The sequence below is a fragment of the Myotis yumanensis genome, unplaced genomic scaffold, assembly GCF_028538775.1.
Source record: "Myotis yumanensis isolate MYYU_CA2020_CCGP unplaced genomic scaffold, mMyoYum1.0.hap1 SCAF_5, whole genome shotgun sequence".
In the NCBI taxonomy this organism is placed as follows: domain Eukaryota; kingdom Metazoa; phylum Chordata; class Mammalia; order Chiroptera; family Vespertilionidae; genus Myotis; species Myotis yumanensis.
Window position 1 is genome coordinate 84,109,653 of NW_027223756.1, and position 27,254 is coordinate 84,136,906.

General features: G+C 43.9%; 1 protein-coding gene across 2 annotated transcripts; it reads right to left on the bottom strand.

Annotated features, from left to right (window-relative positions):
* Positions 1-27,254, bottom strand: LOC139010972 (zinc finger protein 709-like). Of its 2 annotated transcripts, none has more exons than XM_070416108.1 (4): positions 27,111-27,254; positions 13,286-13,412; positions 13,025-13,085; positions 1-481 (listed from the first exon to the last, which is right to left on the bottom strand). In XM_070416108.1, the coding sequence occupies exons 1-4, from the start codon at positions 27,165-27,167 to the stop codon at positions 409-411; spliced, it is 318 nt and encodes a 105-aa protein (XP_070272209.1). In that variant the 5' UTR covers positions 27,168-27,254; the 3' UTR covers positions 1-408. The 2 variants fall into 2 exon arrangements, with proteins under 2 accessions (XP_070272209.1, XP_070272208.1); XM_070416107.1 differs by lacking the exon at positions 1-481 and adding an exon at positions 9,541-12,424.

Here is a 27,254-nt window from a genome sequence, read left to right on the forward strand (position 1 = left end):
CTCTTGCTGCTTTTAGGATACTCTCTTTGTCTTTTGCTCTTGGCATTTTAATTATGATGTGTCTTGGTGTGGTCCTCTTTGAGTTCCTTTTGTTTGGGGTTCTCTGCACTTTCTGGACTTGTAAGTGTATTTCTTTCACCAGGTAGGGGAAGTTTTCTGTCATTATTTCTTCAAATAGGTTTTCAATATCTTGCCCTCTCTCTTCTTCTGTCACCCCTATAATTCGGATGTTGGTACGCTTGAAGTTGTCCCAGAGGCTCCTTACACTATCTTCATATTTTGGGGTTCTTTTTTCTTTTTGCTTTTCCAGTTGGGTATTTTTTGTTTCTTCGTATTTCAAATCTTTGAGTTGATTCTTGGGATCCTCTTGTCTGCTGTTGGATCTCTGTCTATTATTCTTTATTTCAGTCAGTGTATGCTTTGTCGAGTAACACTCCCTCCACGTTCTGCGTAGAGTAGGGTTCGGTATTTGAAAGAGGAGCTGCACAACAAATGAGAGAGAAATGACACGAGATAATTTTGCAATATCGGGGAACCAGGCGGGCAAGTCCCAAAGGACTTCCACCTAAGCTCAGGCCACTCCGATCTTTTATTGAAGTTGGGGTAGCCATAGGTAAGGAAATTTTAATGACACATGGATTAGCTCATTGGTAGACAATTTCCAGAAATAGGCAGGGTATCTGATTAGCTCATCAGTAGATGATTTCCAGGAATAGGCAGAGTATCTGATCAAGAATAATCAACAAGGATCTACACAAGCATCTAAGGAATTAAGTGAATTAAGGTGGGGATGATGCTTTAGCTGGATTAACTGGCTGGTGTCTTAATTAACTGGGTGGTGCACAGCCCTGACCTTTGCTAGGACTTTCAAGGGCTACTAGCTTTTGGGGGGTCTCTGTCTAAACTCAGCTAGTGAAGACAATGAATGGACTCCGGCAATGCTTAATTTCTAGTTGTTCTTTTTTCATATCCTCCAGGGTCTCACTAAATTTATCGGCGGTTTTCATAAAATTCTTGAAAAACTTTATAACCGTAGTTTTGAACTCTATATCCAGTCGTTTGCTTTCCTCCATTTCTGTCATTTCTGACCTGTTTCTTTGTCTCCGCATTTTTTATACTTCCCTGTGTTGGTAGAGTGGCTTTGTGTGCTAGGTGTCCTATAGGGCCCAGTGGCTCAGCCTCCCCAATTACCTGAGGTGGACACTCTTGGTGCACCCCTTTGTGGACTGTGTGCACAGTCTTGTTGTAGTCTTCTTGTAGTTAAGCCTTGATTGTTGTAGTTATCACTGGGACGAATTGACCTCCAGGCCAATTGGCTGTGAGAATCAGCTGTGTCTGCAGTGGGAGAACTTCTGTGCTGAAGACACCCTTCTGGGGCAAGACTTGCTTCAGTGGGGCTTTGGTGCTCACTGAGTCTTCCCCCTGAGTGTGTCCCTTATGGATCTGAGGAGTTGTAATCTGGATGGTCCCACTCTGACCACTGGCTCTTGGATCAAACGAGGTGCTAATTGAGCCTCTGCCTGAGGCTACCCAGCAGGAGCTATGAAGAGATCTTCGGATTCCCCTTCCTTTTTTGGGGTTTGGAGGTGCCCAGATGAAGCCCAACTGTGAAGCAATGGAAGCTGCTGTGGGGCCTTGGGACTTCTCTTGGAAGTTCTGGGTCTGTCTAGCCCAGCTTCAATTTGTTAGGTAATTTTCAGATTGCAAAGGGCTAGGGAATTCATATGCAAAAGCCTCTGCCGCAGCCTGAGTGGGGCAGGGTCTCAGGGAATCAACAGGGCGGAGCAAGCAGCTATGGCTGATCCTCAGCCCTGCCCTAAGGGGCCCTCGTCTCAGTGTCCCGGTAATGGCTGCAAGCACCTCTGAGGGAAAGCCGCCCTCAAGTTCTGAGTTCTGCCCGCTGCCAAACAGTCCAGTTTCTCCCCGTATGAGTCCTGGGTCCCCAGAGACTTCCCGGAACTGGAGTTCAGAGCAGTCGGGAGCTTGTGACTCCCTCCTGATTAAAAAAGCTGAGTCCTCAGGTGCCAGCCCTTTCCGCGCGCTCGAGCCTCCGTACCTCTGCACTTTACTTCCGCAGCTCCTCTGAGTCTCAGTGTGCTTTTCTCTTTCCTTATAGTTGTAGAATTTCTACTCAGCCAGCCTTCCTGTAGTTCTGGATGATGTCCGTTTTGTCTTTTCGTTGTATTTTTGAAGTTGTTGTGGGAGGCAGCAATTTCTGGTGTTTACCTATGCCGCCATCTTGGTTCTCCTCCGAATATATTTGATGATAAAAATTTTAAGAAGAAATTGAGGCCCTATCCTAGCCTGTTTGGCTCAGTGGTTGAAACGTCACCTGCCAGACTGAAGGCTTCTATTTGGATTCTAGTCAAGGGCACATGCCTAGGTTGCAAGCTCAATCTGGGTTGTGGGCAGGGCGGGGGTGAGAGTGGGGGCAACCAAAGAATGTGTCTCTCTCACATCAATATTTTCTCTCTCTGTCTCTCCCTCTCCCTTCCAATCAGTCTAAAAATCAGTGGGGAAAAAAAATCCTCTGCTGAGAATTAACAACAAAAAAGAAATTCAGTTTTTCAAATAATATAATTTGCATAGGTTTGCCCTGTAAATTGGCAATCTGAGTTTTCATTCATGGTTTTGGCAGCTGACATAAGCCATGTGTCTATTTAGAAAAATGGGTTACATAAATGTATCATCATATGTACCTTTTAAGAACAGATTATATGTATTGATATGTAAAGATTTGGGGTACTTGTCAAGAGAATATATAGCATGTTACCTCTTCTAAAACTGTTATGCTCACCTGCAGGGTCAGGTGAGCCCCCACTCTAGGTTGCACTGACAACATATTGCGGCCAGAAATATATAAAAGGGTTTATGACATAATGGAAGTGTCTGGGGACAGCAAGTCAAAGATAAAATCTAAAAGAAGGGTGGGAGAGTGAATCTTTTAAAAACAAAGATAATATTGAAATTGAACTTCATCTTAGAAACAATGAAAGCAGGAAGAGAGTTTTGTGAAATTAAGTGTTGAAAGAGAAACCACCCAACTAGAATTTTGTGTCAAGCCAAGTTATCTTTCAAAAGTGAGGGAGAAATAAAGACTTTCTGAAACTAAATTTGAGGGAATTTGTCACCAATACCCCTGCTATGTATGAAATTCATCAAGAAGAAGGTGGATGATGAAGAAAGGTAGAGTGTTAGAGGAGGAATAAATAAAGGTAAAATAAGATAATTTGTTTTGTTATTCTTAACTAACTTAACAAAAAACATTTTGTTGAAATGATAATAGCAGCAATTATAGATTTGGAATACGTGAAATGAATGACAGCAATGTTACAAATGACAGGGAGAGAGAAATTGGGAACACTCTAAGAAATTTGCACATCCAGTGAGGTGCTATGGTGTTATTTCAGAGAGGACTTGGATTAGTTATAAATGTATACTGCAAACTCTAGGGCAATGGCTAAGAAAGTAAAAGAAGATAAAAATATATTCTTGTAAAATGCTCAAAAAACACACACAAAAAACACCAACCACACACAAAAAACAAAAGGACAGAAAAGGTAGAAGTGGAAGATAGGAAAGAACAAGAGCAACAAATAAAAATGATAAAAATATGGTAGGTATTAATCCAGCTATTTCAATAGTCACTTTAAACATCAGTGGTGTCAATACAAGTGAAAGACATGTCAGCAGATGGTGGAATATGAGTTTTCTACCGAAATCTCCCCCAGTGCACTGATTCTGACAACCACACAAGGATGAAAGTATCTTTCTGAGAGTCCAGTGGAGAAGTTGCAGCACACACTGAGCAAATTAACTGAAGACAGACACACTGTAGGCAGTAAGAATTAACAGCTTTATTTTACCCACATCACCCCTTCTCCACAGCAGCAGCCTCACTGCCAAAAGAGACTCCTTGCTGGGCCTGGGATTCCTCCCCCTTGGGAAAGAGCAGAGTGACCCAGCATTTGGCTTCTCCAGTGGTGTGAGCCAGTGACCATGAAGCTTGCTGCTTTGTCTTTAAAGGGCGAGGGCTACGCCCTCCATCTTGCCCTGGATCCCCCATTTTTGGGCAGCAGCCATTAGCCATGTGCTCAGCAAGGAGCGTCTTCCCAGAAGCCCAAGCCTCTGCTAGCCACACCTAGGATTTCTTTAAACTAACCAATGATAATCAAGGGAAGTGCGTGCCATAGACACAACCACATCCTGTGTAACAAGACACCAACTTGCGCCTGGCCAATCGGCAGGGCCCACAGTCCTCTCTCCTCTCTTATTTCAACCCCCCTATAAAACCCCTCTCCCCACAAAGCTCTCTCTCTCTCTGCCTCCTGCTGCTGCGTCGGCGAGTTTGGTGGACCGGGAGCTTGAGCTAGCTTGAATAAAGACTCTTTTGCTTTTGCATTGGACTTGACTGGCTTCCTAGTGGTCTTTTGGGGATCCTGAAATCTGGGTATAACAGTCTCACTTTTCCCCTCATCAACTTTATAGCAAAATGACCTTGAAGGAAACCACATTATTTGAAGATCTGCTCTACTTCAGGAAAGGGTGTGCCCTCTCTTTTTCAGACCATCACACTGAAAGTGAGTATAGCAATAAAGTGAGTTGTAATCTTTTTGCTGGTGGAAGGTCCTGTCTTCAGTTTGTAAAAAATGCAACATTTGCAAAGTGCAATAAAGCAAAGCCCAATAAAGCAGTACAAATAAACAAGGCATGCTAGCATTGATCATGTTTTTCCTTCCAGAGAGCCTCTAACCAGCACTGTCAGGTTTAGAAGCCTTTCCACCATAATTGGTTACATTATAGAGTTCAAGGATCTAAGCTGAAATCAGGTTTGAACTAATCTCTTGGCTGTGCCACAGGGTGCCATGGGTGTTGTCCCCTTAACCCCAAGGGCAGGTTCTGTGTTGCAGTAGAGGCAGGAGCAGCCGCAGCGGAGGTACTGAAGGGTGGTGGTGGGGGCGGGGCAGGTGTGGACTCAGTTGGCCACCTACTGACTACCTTTTTCCCTCTCTTCCTCTTTATAAATAACTGATGTTTCAGGAGTGACCATGAGATGGACCCACCTCTCATACAGGGTGTAGTCTTTCCCTTGACCCCTGACCCCAGGGCATGTTGGGGCCCACCCAGCCTCTGTCACAGCTTCTGTCTAACACACAGATAAATCCCAGCAAAAGCAACAACCCAAGGACCACTTTAAGGAGGGTCTCAACCCCACACTCCTGCTCCCCAATATCTAGAATTTCTCAAAACTGCCCACTCTGCACATAGAACCGAGGCTTGGTAGGCTCAGCAATGCCACACGGGGCAGCACAGTTCACAGCACAGCTCCCCAGCACCCAGTGGCCACAGTGCAGGCAGCAGGCAGCAGAGCAGGGGAGCAAGTTAGAGCAAGAGACAAATGCACAATGGTGGTCATGTGGGGACATGTTGCTTACATACCCAGTGGTACCTTTACCTGCAGAGGTGTGGTCCTCAGGTTGAGACCAATTCTAGTGTGGCCCAGAGGGTAGGCAGGAAAAGGCTTACAACGGACATAATAGAGGTCTTTGGAGAGGGCAGGGTGCCTCTCTGGCAGCTCTGAAATGGCTTCAGGAAGCAAGGAAAGGAGGTTGGTGTGGGTGTCTGCTGTGGGTTTGGTGGGGCCTGAGCAAGATTCTGCACATAGGCCGGGGCTTGTGTGGTTGGAATCTGAAGCCAGTGCCAGAGGAGGAAGCCCCAGTTTTTCTCATTGGCCCGAGAGAGGGAGCATTTCCATTATTCCCTTATGTGGACACAAGAGAAGAGGGAGGGGGAGGCTTAAGCTGTCAGCAAACAACAAAAAATGTGGAGTCTAATAGCTTATTACAAGGAAAAACATACATAAGAAAATATGTACTCGAAATGGCTTGTTTTTATATAGAGGAACAGGAACAGGAGGCTCAAGAAATGATCAAAACTGCCAAAACCGGTTTGGCTCAGTGGATAGAGCGTCGGCCTGCGGACTCAAGGGTCCTGGGTTCGATTCCGGTCAAGGACATGTACCTGGGTTGCGGGCACATCCCCAGTGGGAGATGTGCAGGAGGCAGCTGATCGATGTTTCTAACTCTTTATCTCTCTCCCTTCCTCTCTGTAAAAAATCAATAAAATATATTTAAAAAAAAAAAAAAAGAAATTATCAAAACTGTTTTTTGGGGGTGGCTGGAGTAAGAGTGCTGGAGGGGCCAGAAGATATTTGCAGGGAGTCGTCTCACCTTAGACTTTTCTATCTTACAGATTTATTATTGGGCATGGCTCAGTGGTTGAGCTTCGACCTATGAACCAGGAGATCATGGTTCGATTCCCGGTTCAGGGCACATGCCCACGTTGCAGGCTCAATCCCCAGTGTGGGGCGTGCAGGAGGCAGCAATCAACGATTCCCTCTCATCATTGATGTTTCTAGCTCGCTCTCCCTCACCCTTCCTCTCTGAAATCAATAAAAAAATGTATTAAAAAATAAACACAAAAATTTATACATACCATAATTTACCATTTACTAACCATTCTAAGATTTAAATTCTTTAAACACTAATAGTTATAAAAGTACAAACCATACAAAGAAAAATTTCAAATCTCTTGCTGACTAAAAGGACATGGGGCAACTCAACGCATTTCTTCAGGTTCTCTTATAAAGGAATAAAAATTCTACTTGGTTCCACAGTTTTCTTGATTTTCTCACCTATTGTCTCTGTCATCTTACAGTTTCAGAGTCCAAGTTCTCAGGGAAACTAGAGCCAAAGGCCTGCACTATTCAGTGGATAAAGGATCCAAAGGAAAGAAACACAGTATTGGAATCAGCTCAGATGAGCAGCCTGCTTCCCACAGGACAGGAGAGCCACTTTCAGAAGGTCCACATCCTAGACTCTCCAGGTTGAGACAGAAAGAACCTCTGGAGTGGACCTGTCCCTGGGAAAGGTGAGGAGGGACACCTGAGCAGCCCAAGGAATAAAGTCTGGGAGCTCCAACACCCTCCTCTCCCCGGGGAATAATGGAAACGCTCCCTCTCTCAGGCTTCAGCTTACAGCAAGGAAGTGCTCAGCTGGATTTAGTTGAAGGTTCTGACCTACATGAACTCCGAAATTCACAATCCCTAACCCAGGACACACTCCTGACTTTCACAGACTTTCTCAACGTGCACAAATGACACTCTGAGTGCACCCACACTGGGGATGCAAAACTCCAACCAATATGCCTAGAAACAGGCGCAGGGGAAGCACAACTAAAACCTCAGAAGGGGCTTCGCTGCCGGAAGCCAATTCAAGGATGTCAGCAGGGCTGAATCTGGAGGTGGCTGAGGGCATTTCCCCAAACCTGAAAAGGATGCATAAAATGATTGCTTGCTGCCAGACAGCTAAGGGCATTTCAATCTACACGTTATTGCCTCCTACTGGCCAAACACCTGAACAGCCGAAGGCAATTCCCCAATCTGACAATGCTTCTCTATACAAACCCTGGCCTTTGATGACCTTGCATTAGGACAAATTGTGTTAATAAATAGCAAGGGGTCCTGAGACAAGGAGAACTTAGTCCCTTTAACTAAGTCTTCTCTGACTCCCTATAATGCCTTTCAAAATTATGTTTTGTCTCTGGACTCTTATTTAATTTACGCACAGTGCCTTCTCCAGGTTCCTGAACCCTTCTAGATGCTGGATTAAGACCGCCGGCATTACTTCACCCCTTCGTCCAGGTGCACCTGTACCCCCAGCTTTCCCTGACTGGGAATCAAACTGGTGACCTTTAGGTGTACGGGACAACGCTCCAACCGAGCCACACTGGTCAGGACATGATTTCCCCCCTTTAAGGTAAGGACAGTCATTTTTTTTTTTAAAATATATTTTATTGATTTTTTACAGAGAGGAAGGGAGAGAGATAGTCAGAAACATTGATGAGAGAGAAACATCAATCAGCTGCCTCCTGCACACCTCCCACTGGGGGTGTGCCCGCAACCCAGGTACATGCCCTTGACCAGAATCGAACCTGGGACCCTTCAGTCTGCAGGCCGACGCTCTATCCACTGAGCCAAACCGGCCTCGGCGACAGTCATTTTTAATACCTCAAAAATTGGGTTGAGCCCTAGCTGGTTGGGCTCAGTGGATAGAGCATCAACCCATGGACTGAAGGGTACCGGGTTTGATTCTGATCAAGGGCAGGTACCTAGGTTGCTATCCTTGAGTGAGGATTCACACACACACACACACACACACACACAAATGAGTTGGCACTTAAACAGCATCATAGGTTGGTCCATTTATCTAAATGGAAGCTGAGGCCAATTTAATGTTTTCCATTCATTCTGCCTAGTTTTATAGCAGCTTTTTCTAATTGTGCATGCAAAAATAAATTTATAAGCATGAAGGATCCTCAGCTTGGCCATCTTAGTATTAATGGGTTGTAGACTTGAAAGACTTAGCTTCCCACACTGGAAAAACTCAAGAGAAAATGTGTCCCCTAGGGAGAAAGGAGGGACTGGGAACACCACAGGCCACAGTCCCTCCCAGGCATAACCCCCTCCCCCCCATGAGTCGCGATTGTCCTCCCCATCCCCAAGACCCTTTTTACCCAAACTGGTCTGTGGCCTTAGAGGGGCAGTGGTATCTTCCTGTATTGGTAGCTCTTCCTGAAGCGGGACCATGTGTGCGCTGGAAATTCCAGACACAGTTTCCAGAAAGAGGGACTCCCTTGTCCTGAACAAGAGGGGCGCCCAGGCCAGATTGGGATGAGAGGGCCTGAGGTCCTTTCTGGATGAGGGGTTGGCATGGGCTGCAAAGCCACTTATGGAACTGTGATCCTGGTTGACAAGCGCATTTAAACATGACCTCATTATATGTAATACCGAGTCTAGCTCTATTGTGATCTTTGCTTAGAGCGTTGAGGCTTCCACTCATTACTTGACTTGTACTTGGTTACTGTGAAGCAAGATATTCCGAGTTTGCTATGCCAAAGGGTGACATTGGATAAGGAGTTACTGCTATTGGTAAGATGAGACAGCTAGATATTGGCTAGTGCCAAAAAATGTGTAAATGAGTTCGATTCTGGCCATGATGTTCTCTAATGCTAACATGACTGACTGGCATTTAACAGATCTGCTGCTGGTGTCCCGTCTTTAATCAGGACTGTTCAATCTAAGGACAAAATGCAGCATTTCTGCAGGGGACTCCACCAGGTGTGGTGCAGGCATACTGTCTATAAAGCATATGAATCTCATGTGCTCCCAAGAGATTCCCAAAGTGGCCAGTATGTCTAGAAAAGTTACCTTCTTCAAAACAGACTGAATTAATGCTAAGGAAACACACTTCCTCTTATAGGTGGGATATACCAGGGGCACCATTTTCAGCTCTGTGCTGTAAGTACTAGTATCTCTTCAATGAGAACTATAGCTAGAAAGCCCGAGGGTTCCCCATTCATGATCTAAGGCAAAAGGAGAAGCAGACTGCAGAACAAGATTAACTCAAGGCCTGGGAGGGCCTCCGTTACAAAAGGATTTTGTCATTGCCAGCAATGGCTGCTCTACTGTATACAGCAAAGTCTCTTGAATGAGAATGCCCTGGGGAATTTATGTCCACCATGGGTTTGGAGACTCTTGGATGCCTCTATAGTAAAGGGGTGTGGGGAGAAAGACACTAATGGAGTGACTTATTTCAACAAATTCTAGAGTCATGTGTTTTCTCATTTAAAGTAAATCAAGTTTTAAGTATTGTAGAAATAATTAAGAAAGCAGGTCTGATAAAATGTGACAACTGTGACTAAGGGGAATCAGTTCATCATATATCTTCTGCCACTGATTCTGACATCCGTTGAGCTCACAACACCCTGGTGTTGCCAAGGAGAAATCCACATGAAAGCAATAATTCACATGAAATTATCATATACTTAACATAAAATGTATTCTAATGGTTTATTGATGTAGAACATGAAAAAAGACTCCTATACCCCAAAAGGAGCTTTCTCATTAAGAAAGGTAGAATATATTTAATAGACTAAGGACATCCAGGAACTGTCACAAAACCAATAGGAAAATCCCCAAAACCAAACTTTCATTTTCCAATATTCCCTTAATACACAACAAATACATTATGAAAAAATTAAACCCAACTCCATATTAAAAATACACTTCATCTATGAATCCATCAAGTTTCAAAATGGAAATATTAACTGATTTAAGGGGGGGGGGGGAGCACTACCTATAATCTTATATATTATTGCTGAATGATATGCTACAGAGTTATCTGAATATTCAGCTTGGAAAATAATTAGTAGAAATCCATAGTCCAACAATGCACTTTAAGGAGGCTTGATAAACACAATATACTTACATCTATATATACAAAAACCTAAGTGACTGGCTGACCTTTCGACCAGCAGCTAAGACACACACTGACCACCAGGGGGCAGATGCTCAACATAGGAGCTGCCAAGCTGTGGTGACTTGGCAGCTGAGGTTTTTCGGGTAACGCACCTGGAACCAGAGAGAAGGGAGCCTGATTCTGGGGTGTGTCACCCAAGAACTGCCTTCTCACAATCTGGAACTCCTCAAGGGATTTCAGAGAGCTAATTTTGGCCCGATCCCCACAGGTGCATGACTCTGTGCACCAAGCCTCTAGTTTATAATAACTTTCATGTTGAACATTTTCTAGAACATTACACATGGATTACTTTCCATCGAGCTTTCTCATGTTACTCATATATTTATATCTACCCCCACCCCACATGTAAGGATGTGTATCGACTGAAGTCTTTCCTATGCTATTTACATTCAGCAGGACTTTTACTGTGAGTCTTTTTATGCCTTCGGAAGGAACTGGGATAACCGAAGGATTTCCCACATTCTTCACATTCATACGGTTTCTCTCCAGTGTGACTTCTTTCATGTACTTGGAAACCTAGCTGAGAAATAAAAGCTTTACCACAATGCTTACATTTATAGGGTTTCTCTCCAGTATGACTTCTTTCGTGTATTTTTAAATAACTGTGATCTCTGAAGGTTTTACCACATTGTTTACATTCACAGGGTTTCTCTCCAGTGTGAGTCATTTGATGCCTGCGTAATGAACTGGGAAAATAAAATGCTAACCCACATTCCTTACATTGATAAGGCCTATTTCCAACATGTACTTGCATCATGTGTGCTCTAACACCTGATGGGTAAATGAAAGCCTTCCCACATTCCTTACATTGATAAGGTCTATTTCCCGCATGCATTTTCATGTGTGTCCGAAATCCTGACAGATGCATGAAAGCTTTCCCACATTGCTTACATTTATAGGATTTCTCTCCTGTGTGCAATTTCTCGTGTCTCTTTAAGCATTTGTGGTTACTGAGGACTTTCCCACATTCCTTGCATTCATAGGATTTCTCTGCAGTATGAGTTGATTTGTGTAACTGTAAGGCATAGTAATAAACAAAAGCTTTACCACATTCACATTTATAGGGTTTCTCTCCATTGTGATTTCTTTCATGTAATTGGAAACCTCGATAACAACTAAAACTTTTACCACATTCCTTACACGCATAGGGTTTCTCTCCCTTGTGATTTCTTACATGCATTTCAAAACCTTGGTGAGAACTGAAAGCTTTACCACATTTCTTACATTCATAGGGTTTCTCTCCTTTGTGATATCTTTCATGTACTTGGAAACCTCGGTGAGAATTGAAAACTTTACCACACTGCTTACATTTATAGAGTTTCTCTCCTGTGTGAATCTTTTCATGTGCTTGAAGAGTATGATGATATCTAAAGACTTTTCCACATTGTTTACATACATAGGGGTGCTTTCCTTTGTGATAGCTTTGATGTATTTGGAAACCTCGTTGAGAATTGAAAGCTTTATCACACTGCTTACATTCATAGGCTTTATCTCCTGTGTGAGTCCTTTCGTGTGTTTGAAAAGCCTGATGATATCTAAAGACCATTCCACATTGTTTACATTTATAAGGTCCATATCCAGTGTGCATGGCCATGTGTCTTCGAAAGCTTGTGAGCCACATGAAGGGTTTTCCACATTCCTCACATTCGTATTGTTTTTCTCCTGTGTGAACCCTTTCATGTATTTGAAAGGAGGTGAGAAAACGGAAGGCTTTCCCACATTCCTTACAAGTATAGGTTTTCTCTTCAGTGTGCTTCCTTTGATGTATTTGAAATAAACTTGAAGAAATATAAGCTTTCCCACACACCTTACATTTATATGGCCTCTCTCTATATTTTAGATATTCATATGGTTTGTGTCCAGTGTGACCTCGGATATGCATATTAAGGGAAAAATAATGCATGAAGACTTTTCCACATATACTGCATTTAGGTGGCTTCACTCCAGTAGTTTTCTTGTTCAGACTGAGATTTGGGGTAAGGCTGAAATTTTCTCCATGTTGATTACCCTCTTTACTTTCATAGTGTCTTTCTACCATTTGACTTCTGTAAAAAATGAGAAGCACATTACTAATGATTTTTTAAAACGGTACTTTTCAAACTACTTATTAGGATTTATATGAAATGTGTAAATTTCCTGCCTTGTCTGAATTCTCTGAAGTTAGATATAGTGAATGTTCTTCAGGAGGACTTCACCAAAACAGTAATATATAGGACTTATTAATACAGTTTCCAAGTAAACTATTTTGCAAACACTGAATATTTATGTCACATATAAAGAAAGTATCTCTTGCCCTAACCGGTTTGGCTCAGTGGATAGAGCGTCAGCCTGTGGACTCAAGGGTCCCAGGTTCAATTCCGGTCAAGGGCATGTGCCTTGGTTGCGGGCACATCCCCAGTAGGGAGTGTGCAGGAGGCAGCTGATCGATGTTTCTAACTCTCTAACCCTCTCCCTTCCTCTCTGTAAAAAATAAATAAAATATATTTAAAAAAAAAAAAAAAAAAAAAAAAGAAAGTATCTCTGGTTAAAAAAATTAAGAATAACTAAATTTGAAGCAGGAATTGTTTATTGTTTCCTTCTTTTAAAAATTCATAACACCAGGATTCTCACATGAGACACTATTTTCTATTGTGAGTGTGACTCACCTTAGTTTTCTCCCCTGGCTTTTGTACAGATCTTCAATGTAATGATCTTCCCAGTTTTGGCCTAAAATGTAAACCCAGAAAAATGATTCCAAAATATTAATAAGTTATAAAAAATTGTTAGATTCTATGTTCATTATTAGCTGTAACTATGCCTAGTTTATTAACCAATGTCCTCCTTCCACAATCTGCACCTTGGGAAAAAGATGGTGATCAAAAAGTATTTGTTCTCTAGTGACAACTGATGAATGTCCTCATCCTTACCTATTGAGTCCAGGTTCCTGAAAGTTTCCTTCATCACATCTCTATACAGTTTCTTCTGTGGAGTATCCAGTAAAGCCCACTCTTCCAGGGTGAAGTTCACAGCCACATCTTCAATGGCCACAGAATCCTAAAACATCCCAAGTATGTTTACAGTAGGATGCATGAGACTGCACATGACATCTATATTCCATTTATAGGAAGCTTATGTATAATTTTATCATCTCCGAACATTCATGCCATGATTTGATCATCAGAAACTTACACTCTATCCATACCCACTTCCTTATACATTTTTATTAAATTTATTGGGATGACTTTGGTTAACATGAATATACTTCCTTGTAAATTTAACAGCATGATGAGCACATGGAAATGATTTACACATTTTTACTGTGATCACATTACATCTTCTTTTTCTCTAATGGCAGATTTCAGAGAATGTTGAGCAGTGACAGAAATTCTATACAAATAAAACAAAATTATCATTTTAAGACCATCAATACCTTGTGAGAAAAACTCTTTATCTCCTTTATTATTACAATCACTTACAGCCCTCCATGAGGCAGAAGGTCAAATCTGCACACAATTTTAATGGGGTGGGGTGGGGATCCCTTTCTCATCTCCAAACATGAGAAGTCTAAGAGACCAGTGGAAATCCAACTTTTAATAAGGTACAGCTGGCCATTATCATCCCTAAAGTATCCCAGGACTTTAGAAGTAGTCAGGCACAGCTCGCAAAATCGAAGTATTTTTGTGAAGAAGTACTGCTTTTGCCTCTGCCTTTCTCTCTCCATCCAATTTGATGGGCTATAAAATTAATTGGAAGCCAGAGTTCAGACACTAGGTAAAGGACCTAACTCAGACCACGAAATCCCTATATTCATGTGCCTCAGGGCTGCATGGAGACAATTTTTGGCAGACATGGGAACATACAGTAACAAATGTGCCAGAAGAGCTCTTTACGGCAGAAACAGAACACTGCCCTGCACCTTCTTGACCCTGAGGAACAGACTGAGAGTTGCCAACTGCAACTGCGTTCAGTGAAATACACAAAGGTTTGATTGCAAATTTGCCCATGAGTATAACATACATCGAAGGATTCAGCAGTGCTTTCCTTCAAAAGAACATGTAATCTCCATTTTAAAAAAATATATGTAATATGTTTTTATTGATTAGAGAGAGACAGAAAGAGAGAGAGAGAGATGTGAGAGGAACATAGATCAGCTGCCTCCTGCATACCCCCTACTGGGGATCCAGCCTGCAACCCAGTCATGAGCCGGGAATTGAACTGTGACCTCTTGGCTCATGGGTTAACGCTAAACCACTGAGCAACACTTGCTGGGTCATATAACCTCCATTTTTAAATTGCAGAAGAGAGTGTTTCCTAACCAGCCACCCTAGAGGGTACACTCCCAAGTTCTCTAATTCCCAAGCTCCCACCCAGGTGGAGTAAGGCAGCATGATGTCTCGAACCCTGAGCACATCTCAAATCCCATAGCTGATGACACCACATACTGCAAAGAATGTACAATGAGTTTATTACTCCCATACTTAAGGCCTGTGGAAAAAGCAAGGCAGGCCTCTCTAGTAGTCATGAGATGGCGTAAGAAAGCAAACAGAGATGCCTGGACTGTTTGTAAAATTGAGGTTAGCGGATGAGTTAGAGTTATGGTTCACACACGAGAGCAGGACCTTAGAGGACCAAATCTCCTGCCACCTTTAAAGAAAGGAGCACCAAGGAACTCTTATCACTTTGTGTAGATGTGAGTCAAAGGGGAATGAGGAGGGATGAGACTGGAAAGCTGTCATCTGTCAATCATCAACTGGAGTCAGAGAATTCCAGGTTCTGGTCGGACATTTAAGGAACTTGGAAGCCATCATTACTGACCTCGTAGAAAAAGCAAAACAAAACAAAAACTTGTAATGAACAACTTTTCGTAGATCTATCAGAGGACTGAGGTAAAAGTCAAGCCACTCTCTTCAACATTGCAAAAGAGAAAATAAAACAGCATTTTAAAATATAGCCCCAATATTCTGTCAAGGCCTGTAATGCAAAGACAAGAAGAACAAACATCACAAAACACAACATCCATGAACTGTTGGAGCAATTACAGAAGATTGAAATGCACATAATGGGGATACCTGAAGGAAAAGACAAACAGAAAAAATAGGTAAGTAGTAATCGCTGAGATTTTCCTACTAAGATTAATCATAGTCAGCAAATTGCACAATTAAGAAGCCCAGTGAACTGCCCTGGCTGGGTAGCTCAGTTTGTTAGTGTCGTCCTGATACGCCAAGGTTGCAGGTTCAATCTTCAGTGAGGGGACATACAAGAATCAACCAATGAATGCATAAGTAAGTGAAATAATAAATCGATGTTTCTCTCTCACTCTCAAATCAAGAAATAATTTAAAAAATTTTAAAAGCTCGGTAAATGCTATGCATGAAAAATACCAGAAATGCAAACCAAGAATATCATGTCCAAACTAGAGAAAAATCAAAGATGAAAATACACTGAAAAAAGCCAGAAGGGGAAACATCCTTTAGGTATAGAGAAAAAAAAAGATTAGAATGAAATCAGACCTCTTCTCAGAAACCATGCAAAAAGAAGAAAGTGGAGTAAAATGTTTCAAGTATGAAAGAAAAAAACACCAAAAGTTGGTCCATTGAAAAAAATTTATAAACATCTAGTCAAGATAATTGAAAAGAGGGAAGAGAGAAATTACTATTAGAAGTGAAAGGAAGGGCAAATGAACAAGAAAAGGTATTTTATTCCATCCAACATCCGTTTATGAAAATAATCCAGTAATAGAGGAAATTCTCTCTTGAGAAAACATCACGATACCTATTGTTAACATCATATTTAATACTAGAGGCCCGATGCATGAAAATTGTGCAAGAGTAGGCCTTCCTTCCCCCAGCTGCTGGCACCGGCTTCCCTCCGGCACCTAGGACCTGGGCTTCCTTCCTCCAGCCTCCAGCAGGCATCTGGAATCTGGCCTGGCTTCCCTCAGGCCTAGGCTTCATCAGGAAGGATGTCTGGAAGATGTTCAGTCTAATTAGCATATTACCCTTTTATTATTATAGATAATTAAAACTAGATGCTTTTCTGGTAAGATGAGAAGAGAAAGGTATCCTCTCACGGTCCCATTCAACATGGTACTGGAAGCCCTAGCCATGTAATAAGAAAAGAATATACCTGGCCAGAGTAGCTCAGTGATTGAGCATCGACCTATGAACCAGGAGGTCATGGTTCAATTTCTGGTCAGGGCACATGCCTCTGTTGCGGGCTCAATTCCTAGTAGGGGGTGTGCAGGAGGCAGCCAATCGAAGATTCTCTCTAATCACTGATGTTTCTATCTCTCACTCCTTCTAGAATCAATAAAAATATTTTTTAAAAGCAAAGAATATAGCCGAAACCGGTTTGGCTCAGTGGATGGAGCGTCGGCCTGCGGACTGAAAGGTCCCAGGTTCGATTCCGGTCAAGGGCATGTACCTGGGTTGTGGGCACATCCCCGGTGGGGGATGTGCAGGAGGCAGCTGGTCGATGTTTCTCTCTCATCGATGTTTCTAACTCTCTATCTCTCTCCCTTCCTCTCTGTAAAAAATCAATAAAATATATTTTTTAAAAAAAAAGCAAAGAATATAGAAGGTACACAGATTGGGGAGCAAGAATCAAAAATGTCTTTATTCCATTTGACATGACTGTCTATGTAAAACATCTGGGGAAAAACACAGTAACAGAGATAATGCCTGGAATAGCCAGACTGAAGAATATACAAGTCAACTGGTTCCCTATAGACACATAGTAAACTGATCTTTGACAAATGAGTAAAGATAATTATAAGAAAAAAGAAAGTATTTTAAATAAACCATAATTGATATCCACATACAACACACACATACATGAAAAATGAATGTACATAATTTAAACTATGCACAAAAATTAACTTAAAATAGATCATACATCTAAATGTAAAATGCAAAAGTAAAACCAATTCCTAGAATTTAACATATAAGAAAATCTAGGTGACTTTGTGTTTGTGATACATTTTCAGATAAGACACCAAAAAAAAAATTTCACTTTATTAAAATCAAAAACTCCTGCTCTAGCGGGTGGATCAATTGGTTTGGAGCATATTCCTGAACACTAAAAGGTTCCGGGTTTGATTCCCAGTCAGGGCACATACCTAGGTTGTGGGAGACAGGAACTTTCTGTCAAAACTAAATATGGAGCTCTCCCTCCTGGGAGCATGCCTGCCCTTTGCCCTTCCCTCTCTTCCCCACAGGCATGCATCTCCCACCAGATTTACAACCAGGGGAACAATGGGCAGCAGCAGTTCGTCCTGGGCTAACCCCCTGACCCTGTCTCCAAAGTCTCCTTTCTTTGACTTCTCAATGAGTCAAAGCAGCCTTGCCAAGGCTCTCTATTGATTCTTCTATGTGAAGCCCTTCCTTATTTTACTGTCCCCAGCTTTAATTACTACATATAGTAAAATCCAGCAATCACATACCTTGGTATTGACCTAATGCGCTGAAACATTATGTTTACACAAAAACCTACACGTCAATGTTTGTAGGCCTTTTATTCATAACTAGTGGCCCAGTGCACAAAATTCATGCATGGAGGGGGGGTTCCCTCAGCTCAGCCTACACCCTCTCCAATTGGGGACCCCTTGGGGTATGTCCGACTGCCGGCAATCTGGGACTGCTGGCTCCTAACTGCTCACCTGTCTGCCTGCCTGATTGCCCCTAACTGCCTCTGCCTGCCTGCCTGATCGCCCCTAATTGCCTCTGCTTGCCAGCCTGATCACCCCTAACTGCCCTCTCTGCCAGCCTGATCTCGCCCCCAACTGTCCTCCCCTGCAGGCGCAGTTGCTTCCAACTGCCCTGCCCTGCTGGCCTGGTTGCCCCCAACTGCCCTCCCCTGCCAGCCTGATTCCGCTCCCAACTGCCCTCCCCTACAGGCCTGATCTCACCCCCAACTGCCCTCCTTTGCTGGCCAATTTGGTTCTGATTGGTCGGTTTCTATGCCAGTCAGCGTCAAAAGCTTTGCCTCCTAGACAGCCATTGTTTCTTCACAGCACCCATATTTGGTTCTGATTGGTTGGTTCCTATGCCAATCAATGTCATAAGCTCTGCCTCCTAGGCAACCATTGTTTCTTCACAGCACCCATATTTGGTTCTGATTGGTCAGTTCCTATGTCAATCAACGTTAAAAGCTCCGTCTCCTAGGCTGCCATTCGCTCATCATAGCACCCAGATTCTGTTCTGATTGGTTGGTTCCTATGCCAGTCAGCGTTTCTGAGCCTATCAACGGGGCCTGATCAGAAAGGCAGGGCTGATCAGCAGCTCCTGTGGAGGCCTGGAGAGAAATGGAGGTGTGGCTGCTGGCCAGACTGAGAGAGAGAGAGAGAGAGAGAGAGAGGCGTAAGTGCTGATCAAAAGCTGCCACAGAGGCAAAGGATCAATCCCTGCTTCTCTGTTCAGGCCTCTCTCTGGCCCTGATTCAGAGCCCCCTCAGCAGCCAGAGCTGGGCACCGTGCCTGCAATGGAAGCAGTCAGCACTGACTGTAGGACTGACTTCCAGTTGAGCCTTTGTTGTGACAGGTCGTTAAGACCCAGGGTTTTTATATATTAGGATTAGCAAGAATTAGAGTTGTGAGATACCCTTCAAAACACAAACATCCAGCCCTAACCGGTTTGGCTCAGTGGATAGAGCATCAGCCTGCGGACTGAAAGGTCCCAGGTTCGATTCCGGTCAAGGGCATGTACCTTGGTTGCAGGCACATCCCCAGTAGGAGGTGTGCAGGAGGCAGCTGATTGATGTTTCTCTCTCATCGATGTTTCTAACTCTCTATCTCTCTCCCTTCCTCTCTGCAAAAAATCAATAAAATATATATTTTAAAAACACACACAAAAAAACAAAAAAAACCCCGCAAACATCCAGTAGTAAATCCATGCAATGAAATACTGTTCAGTGATAAGAAATGAGGTATTAAGCCATGAAAACACATGAAGGAACCTTAAAAGTACTAAGGTAATTAGTACTGTATGTGGATATCTATTATTGCTAAGAGAAAGAAAGCAATCTGACAAGGCTATGCATTTTTTGCTTCTAAATATAGGGCATTCTGGGAAAGATAAAACTATGAGGCAATATAAAGATCTCTGGTCGTAAAGGACTTGAGGTCAGGGGGAGGGATGAAACAATAGGTAGGGCTTAAGACATTTTTTGGGAAGTGAAAGAATATGATACAGAAATACAGGATACATGTCATTAAACATCTGCCAAGTGGCATGGAGGGGACACAGGGGGAGAGGGTCAGGGAGCGCATGGGGCTGCCTACCCCCCATCCCCTGCCCCCAGCACTCTCGGGTATAAAAACAAATATAAACAAACAAAAAACCATCTGCCAAAACCCACATATTGATAAAACAAATCAATGCCATTATAAATAGTGTACTTTATCAATACTGGTTGAGCAATTGTTACAAATGTACCACAGTCATACAAGATACAAAAAAAATTGCCTGGCCAGTTTTGCTCAGTGATTAGAGCATCGGCCGCAGACCAAAGGGTCTTGGATTTGATTCCCAGGCAAGGGCATGCATCTTGGTTGCAGGTTCGATCCCTGGCCCCAGTCTGTAGCAACCAGTCAATGTGTCTCTCTCACATTGATGTTTCTCTCTTCTCCCCACCCCTGTCACTCTAAAAATCAATGGAAAAAATATCCTCAGGTAAAGATTTTTTAAAAAAGTGTGCAAACTGTGTGGATACTCAAGTTGCTCTAAAAAAAAAAAAAAAACCCACAAAAGCCTGTGGTAGAAAAAAAATGAAGATAGAATTATTACAATTCACCTTGATACTATGACTGAAATAGGGCATTTTTCATTCAACTCATTTGAACTTATTTCAATAAGTCAGTATGGTACTATATGAATCTAGACCAGTAAGGGAGGTGAAAATTCCATTGACAGCCCTGTTAAAGAGCGGAGCACGGTATATTCTGGAACTCCAATGTGAATGAGGAGTGTCCTTTTGAGTCCTTGTATTGTGGACCTAGTACATGTAGAGATAAGTGTTACCCTGATTTATAATTTGGGCATCTGTGAGTCAAAAGATTGCTGCAGTTCTTTTATCACAAAGGGGCCCCTCTAAAAGACAATCATCAAATTATCTATGAATACATGTAGATGGGGCAATTTTTGGCCACTAGTAAGATGACTGCCTGATGTTTGGTGACATTGGGATTGGTCCTTTATCAGGAATGTCCAAATTAATGGATATAAAGCATCCATCTTATGTAAAAACTGCTGTTTGAAATTTTAACCCTGCATTTTGGCTTCTGTAAATACTTGCTTGCTTAAATAAAAAGGAAAATAAGACTACTCCCATTTCAGAGAGGCCATTAAACCTTCCCCAGACGAAGTTATCAGTGCTGGCACCAGGCCAAGCCTTTGGTTGAGGTCTCAAAGCCCCAGCACATAGGGGCTCTCTTTAAGAACTTGCAAAGTGGACCAGAAAACCCCAAATTTGGGAGACGAAGAGGGTAAAAAGGTATAAATACAGGGAACTTCCTGTGTGACTTCGCCCAGAATTCTAGAGACATTTTTCTCTGGGCCCACGCGTAATAATCAATGTAACTCCATCAAGTGTTGCTTGGTTCTTCTCCGTTCTTCTGTAACAGATGAAGAGCAGCAACTCTCCACTGAGCACTATCATGTAGAAATGTGCAACTTTGTCCTTAAAGTCTGTGCACTCCCCAGGGCTGTATACTCAGTTAACCCCAAGGAATTCATGAGGGAACTGTTGGGGGGAATGGTGACCTCACCCAACACCACAGCAACTTTCAATGGACTGAAGAGAGAAGAGATTAACTTCCTACAGGTGGCTTAAGCCAGAGGGTCAAGGTTTGGCTCCATCTCGTCACATGAAGGTATTGGTAAGTGTGTTGACCTGATGGGGTGCTGCTTCCAGGAGCAAAAGCATAATGGGCAGCTGGGCAGATAATCACATGCTCAGTACTCACAAGAGTCTATTTTCAAGAGAGCTCAGTAGGTAATCATAGCTACAGCTCTGATGGTATATAGTGTGTAGAGCTTCTTGCATCAAGCCTATGAATCTTGGAGGGAGGGTGGGGGAGGGTGGGTGGGTGGGAAGTAACCAACCAAGGACGTTGTATGCATATATGCATGGCCCATGGACACAGACAATGATAAGGGCCTCGGGTGGGGATGGGGGAGGAGGCAGGCTGGAGGGGGTTAATGGGGGGGGAAAATGGGGACATACATAATACTTTTAACAATAAAAAATAAAAATAAAAATTATTAAAGCCTGGCTGGTGTGGCTCAGTGGTTGAGCATCGACCTATGAAGCAGGAGGTCACAGTTTCATTCTTGGCCAAGGCCATGCCCGGATTGCGGGCTCCATCTCCACTGCAGGGCATGCAGGCAGCTGAATAATGATTCTAATCATTGATGTTTCTATCTCTCTCTCCCTCTCCCTTCTTCTCTCAAATCAATAAAAATGTATTTTTAAAAATATTTTTTTTAAAAGCCTATGTTATGGGGTGGGGCTACAACATTAGTAACAAAGAAACAGAATGTCTGGAGGATGAGGCCCAGAAATCAGGATTTTAAAAAGATTCCCAGGTGATTCTAATGTGCAGCCAAGGTTGAGAACCACTGGGTTAGAGTGCAAGCCCGAGCACCGAAGGGTCTCGGGCTCCATTCCCAGTAAAGGGCCCACACCTGGGTTGCAGGTTTGATCCCTGGCCCCAGTGGCGGCAGGAGTGGGAGGCAACCAATCAATGCATCTCTCTCACATCAATGTTTCTCTCTCTCTTCCTCTCCTTCTCCCCCTTCCACTCTCTCTCTAAGAAGAAAAAAAATGGGAAAAAATATTCTCAGGTGAGGATTAACAACAACAAAAAGAGAAGACAGAGGGGGGAAAAATCATAGAATACCACCAAACTAAAATAAGCATAGAAGAGCTCCCCTCCCCCAGGCTTCCATTCACATCAGGCAACTCTCAGCCTGATATTGTTCAATGTTTTGACCCAGATGAGCTCCCCAACTCATAAACCCTTTGTCCACCTGATCTTCACAGACTCTCTATGTGCAAAAATTATACTTTGAGTGCACTTATACTGTGGCTGCAAAATTAAAACATAGGATCTAAAAATGTCTAGACTTAAGAAACCACAGCCTCAGAAAGAGCCTCATCCCCACTCCCCCTCCTTGTGCACCTGCACCCGCAGCTTTCCAGGGCTGCAGCTTCTCAGTGTAACCGCTCTGTCCATGGTAGGTGTGAGCAGGTAGGAAGGACACTTGCAGGGGAGGCTCCCCAGGAAGAACAACTGGGCCTTCAATTACTAGTAAGTCCTTGTGCAGGCTGAACGAGGCCTTAGATTGTGTTACTGACTACAGGTCTCTGCTCCCCACCGGAGACGCCTGGTACCACCACTGATATTTAAATTACATAAACCTGAGAAACCAAGATGGCAGCATAGGTAAACACCGGAGTTTGCTGCCTCGCACAACCACTTCAAAAATACAACTAAAAGATGGAACGGACATCACCCAGAACCACAGGAAGGCTGGCTGAGTGAAAATTCTACAACTAGAAGGAAAGAGAAAAGCATACCGAGACTCAAGAGGAGGTGCGGTGCGGAAGTAAAATACTAAGATACAGAGGCGCACGTGGAGCGGGCTGGTGGCTAAGGGCGCGGTTGTCTTTTTCAATCGGGAGGGAGTCTCAGGCTCTGAGCTTCAGTTCCGGGCGAGTCTCTGGGGACCTAGACTCATACGGGAGAAGTGGGACTGTCTGGCATCGGTCGGAACTCGAGGGCAGCTTTCTCTCAGAGGTACTTGCAGCAATTGCTGGGACACTGAGAAGCGGGGCCTCTGAAGGTAGGACTGAGAGCAGCCATAACTGCTCGCTCCTCCTGCCCTGTTGATCCCTTGGGACCCGCCCCGCCCAAGCCTTGCACGGAGGCGTTTGCTGGATTAGCACCTCCCTAGAGCTCCAGGACTGAAGTTCTCCCACTGCAGACACAGCTGATTCTCACAGCCAATTGGCCTGGAGACCAATCCCTCCCAGTGTTACAGCTGATTCTCACAGCCAATTGGCCTGGAGACCAATCCCTCCCAGTGTTACTTACAACAATCAAGGCTTAACTACAACAAGACTGTGCACAAAGACCACAAGGGGGAGCACCAAGAGTGTCCTCCTCAGGTAATTGGGGAGGCTGAACCACTGGGCCCCAGAGGACACTTAGCACAGAAAGCCACTTTATCAACACAAGGAAGCATAAAAAATGCGGAGACAAAGAAACAGGACACAAATGACAGAAATGGAGGAAAGCAAACTGCTGGATATAGATACTATAAGGTTTTTTTTGTTTTGTTTTTTTTTTTTAAATATTTTATTGATTTTTTACAGAGAGGAAGGGAGAGAGATAGAGAGTTAGAAACATCGATGAGAGAGAAACATCGATCAGCTGCCTCTTGCACATCTCCCACTGGGGATGTGCCCGCAACCCAGGTACATGCCCTTGACCGGAATCGAACCTGGGACCTTTCAGTCCGCAAGCCGACGCTCTATCCACTGAGCCAAACCGGTTTCGGCAAGATACTATAAGGTTTTTCAAGAATTTTCTAGAAACCGCCGATAAATGTAGTGAGATCCTCAAGAAATCTAGTGAGACCCTCGATGTTGTGATAAAGGACCAACTAGATATTAAGCATACACTGACTGAAATAAAGAGTATTAAACAGACTCCCAACAGCGGACAAGAGGATCGCAAGAATCAAGTCAAAGATTTGAAATACGAAGAAGCAAAAAACACCCAACCGGAAAAACAAAATGAAAAAAGAATCCAAAAATACGAAGATAGTGTAAGGAGCCTCTGGGACAGCTTCAAGTGTACCAACATCCGAATTATAGGGGTGCCAGAAGATGAGAGAGAGCAAGATATTGAAAACCTATTTGAAGAAATAATGACAGAAAACTTCCCCTACCTGGTGAAAGAAATACACTTACAAGTCCAGGAAGCACAGAGAACCCCAAACAAAAGGAATCCAAAGAGGACCACACCAAGACACATCATAATTAAAATGCCAAGAGCAAAAGACAAAGAGAGACTCTTAAAAGCAGCAAGAGAAAGAAACTCAATTACCTACAAAGGAACACCCATACGACTGTCAGCTGATTTCTCAACAGAAACTTTGCAGGCCAGAAGGGAGTGGCAAGAAATGTTCAAAGTGATGAATGCCAAGAACCTACAACCAAGATGACTTTATCCAGCAAAGCTATCATTCAGAATTGAAGGTCAGAGAAAGAGCTTCACAGATAAGGAAAAGCTAAGGAGTTCATCACCACCAAACCAGTATTATATGAACTGCTGAAAGGTATCCTTTAAGAAGAGGAAGAAGAAGAAAAAGGGAAAGATACAAATTATGAACAACAAATACACATCTATCAACAAGTGAATCTAAAAATCAAGTGAATAAATAATCTGATGAACTGGTGATTATAATAGAATCAGGGGCATAGAAAGGGAATGGACTGACTATTCTTGGTGGGGAAAGGGGTGTGGAGGTGCGGGAAGAGACTGGACAAAAATCGAGCACCTATGAATGAGGACAGTGGGTAGGGATTGAGGGTGGAGGGTGGGGTGGGAACTGGGTGGAGGGGAGTTATGGGGGGGAAAAAGAGGAACAAATTTAATAATCTGAACAATAAAGATTTTTTAAAAATCAATAAACACATATTTAAAAAAAAAATTACATAAACCAATGTTTGAACAATACAGCAAAATCACTCAAACCCAGTGATAATGTGGAAAGGGGAAAGAAAACTGTAACTCACTTTTATCAGTTAAACCAGAAAAGCCCAAGTATCTGTTCCCTTCAGAAAAAAAGCTGTCAGTTGATTATGATTTCCATGGCAACACATTGTTTTGTAATAATAAATCACACTTGAACACGTCTGCTCTCCAAGTCTAAGCTCTGGAATTTCATTTGAAAACATGCAAAAGTAAGGAAGAGTCCTCGGGACTTACTACACATGCTGAAGGGAAGAAAATAAGTGAAATCAGAATTCTTTACAAATTAATTGGGAATATTGGATTTTTTTTTTTTCCTGAAAGTCACCACTCTCTTGCCACTTTAGAACTATTTTACACTCTTTCTTGCTCTATTGACTAAATACATTCTATCCCCACTGAAAAACGAAAGCAAATAAATCAATAAACCTCATCAGGGTGACAAACCTGGGGAAAAGCAGGTCATCCAGAAAGGATTAAAAAAAAAAAAAGGAACCTCCAGCCTTGGCCGGCTTGGCTCAGTGGATAGAGCGTCAGCCTGCGGATTGAAGGGTCCCAGGTTCCATTCTGGCCAAGGGCACATGCCTGGGTTGTGGCTGGATCCCCAGTAGGGGTGCACAGGAGGCAGCCAATCAATGATTCTCATCATTGATGTTTCTATCTCTCTCTCCTCCCTTCCTCTCTGAAATCAATAAAGAAATATATTTAAAAAAAAAAAAAAAGAACATCCAACTCTAACCGGTTTGGCTCAGTGCACAGAGTGTTGGCCTGCGGACCGGACCGAAGGGTCCGGAGTTCGATTCCAGTCAAAAGCACATGCCTGGGTTGCGGGCTCGCTCCCCAGTAGGGGGCGTGCAGGAGGCAGCCACTCAATGATTCTCATCATTGATGTTTCTCTCTCTCCCTCTCTAAAGTCAATAAAAATATATTGAAAAAAAACAAAGAAGAAGAGCCTCCAGCTCTAAGCGGTTTGTCTCAGCAGACAGAGCGTCCGCCCTCGGGCTGCAGGGTCGCCAGCACGATCCCTGGCCCCAGGTGGGGCAGGTGCGGGAGGCCGCCGACCAACGTGTCTCTCTCAGGTGCCTGTTTCGCTTTCTTTCCTCCTCCCCTCCGCTCTCTCTAAAAATCAATGGAAAAAATAGCCTCACCAGAGGATCAACAACAACAACAGAACCGCCACCCGAAGGATTCCCAGGAGGTGCCTGTGCCCGGCCAAGCTCCCGGAGGAGCAACGGGCATTTCATACAACGTATTCCGGGTGGGTATTCTCCGACCTCCTCTCACGTAAAATATTCAGACCAAACAACAACAACACATCTTCATGACTATGTGAAAAACGGGTAAAAAAGTAAAATACTGGGGCTGTCTCCGCTGCACCACCGATGACAAACAGTGGAGGATGACGCAGGGAATCCGAGAGGGGAAGCGCATTTGGGAAGGAGGGGAAGGACCTGGAAATTTGGGGATTTTTTTTGTTTGTTTTTTGTTTTTATTTTTGCCAGCCCCAGGAAGAGCTTGGCTGGGGGCCCGGGACGTGGATCTGACAGCCTGCTCCCCCAACATCTGGAAAACTCAGGAAAAAAACAAGTGCCGGTGGGGAGAAATGAGGGACTCGGGTGGCACACACCGCAGCTCCTCCCACAGACAAACTCGGGAGCGGGAGTCGGACGGTCTCCCCGCGACCCTCCCCGCTGCGGCGCCGTCTGGGGAGACGCCGGGCAGCGAGCGCAGAGCTGCCAACGGAGGTTTCAGGCCCGGCCCAAGTGGTCCCGCGGAGACCTGACGGGACGCCCGGGGTCCCGGCGGCCGGTCCGGCCCCCACGCTGCGAGCCAGAGAAGACGGGTCCGAGCGGTGGGCCGGGGCACCCAGGTAGGCGGACTCGGACCTGATCCCGGGGAGGCCGGCCGGCCAGGCAGGTTCCGGCGGTTCCGGCGGTTCCGGCGGTACCGACCGGCACCATATCTCCTCCTCCGTACCCGGCCCGCACACTCACCATGGCTAGGCTTCCTGGGTCTCCCCGAGTCCGGCCTACGACTCTCACCACCGACATAGACCACAGCGCGACACCCGCCGTGGCCAAGCCACCAGGGTCGGCGTGAGGCAGCCGAGGAGCGACCTAGAGCGTTGCCAGGGGAGA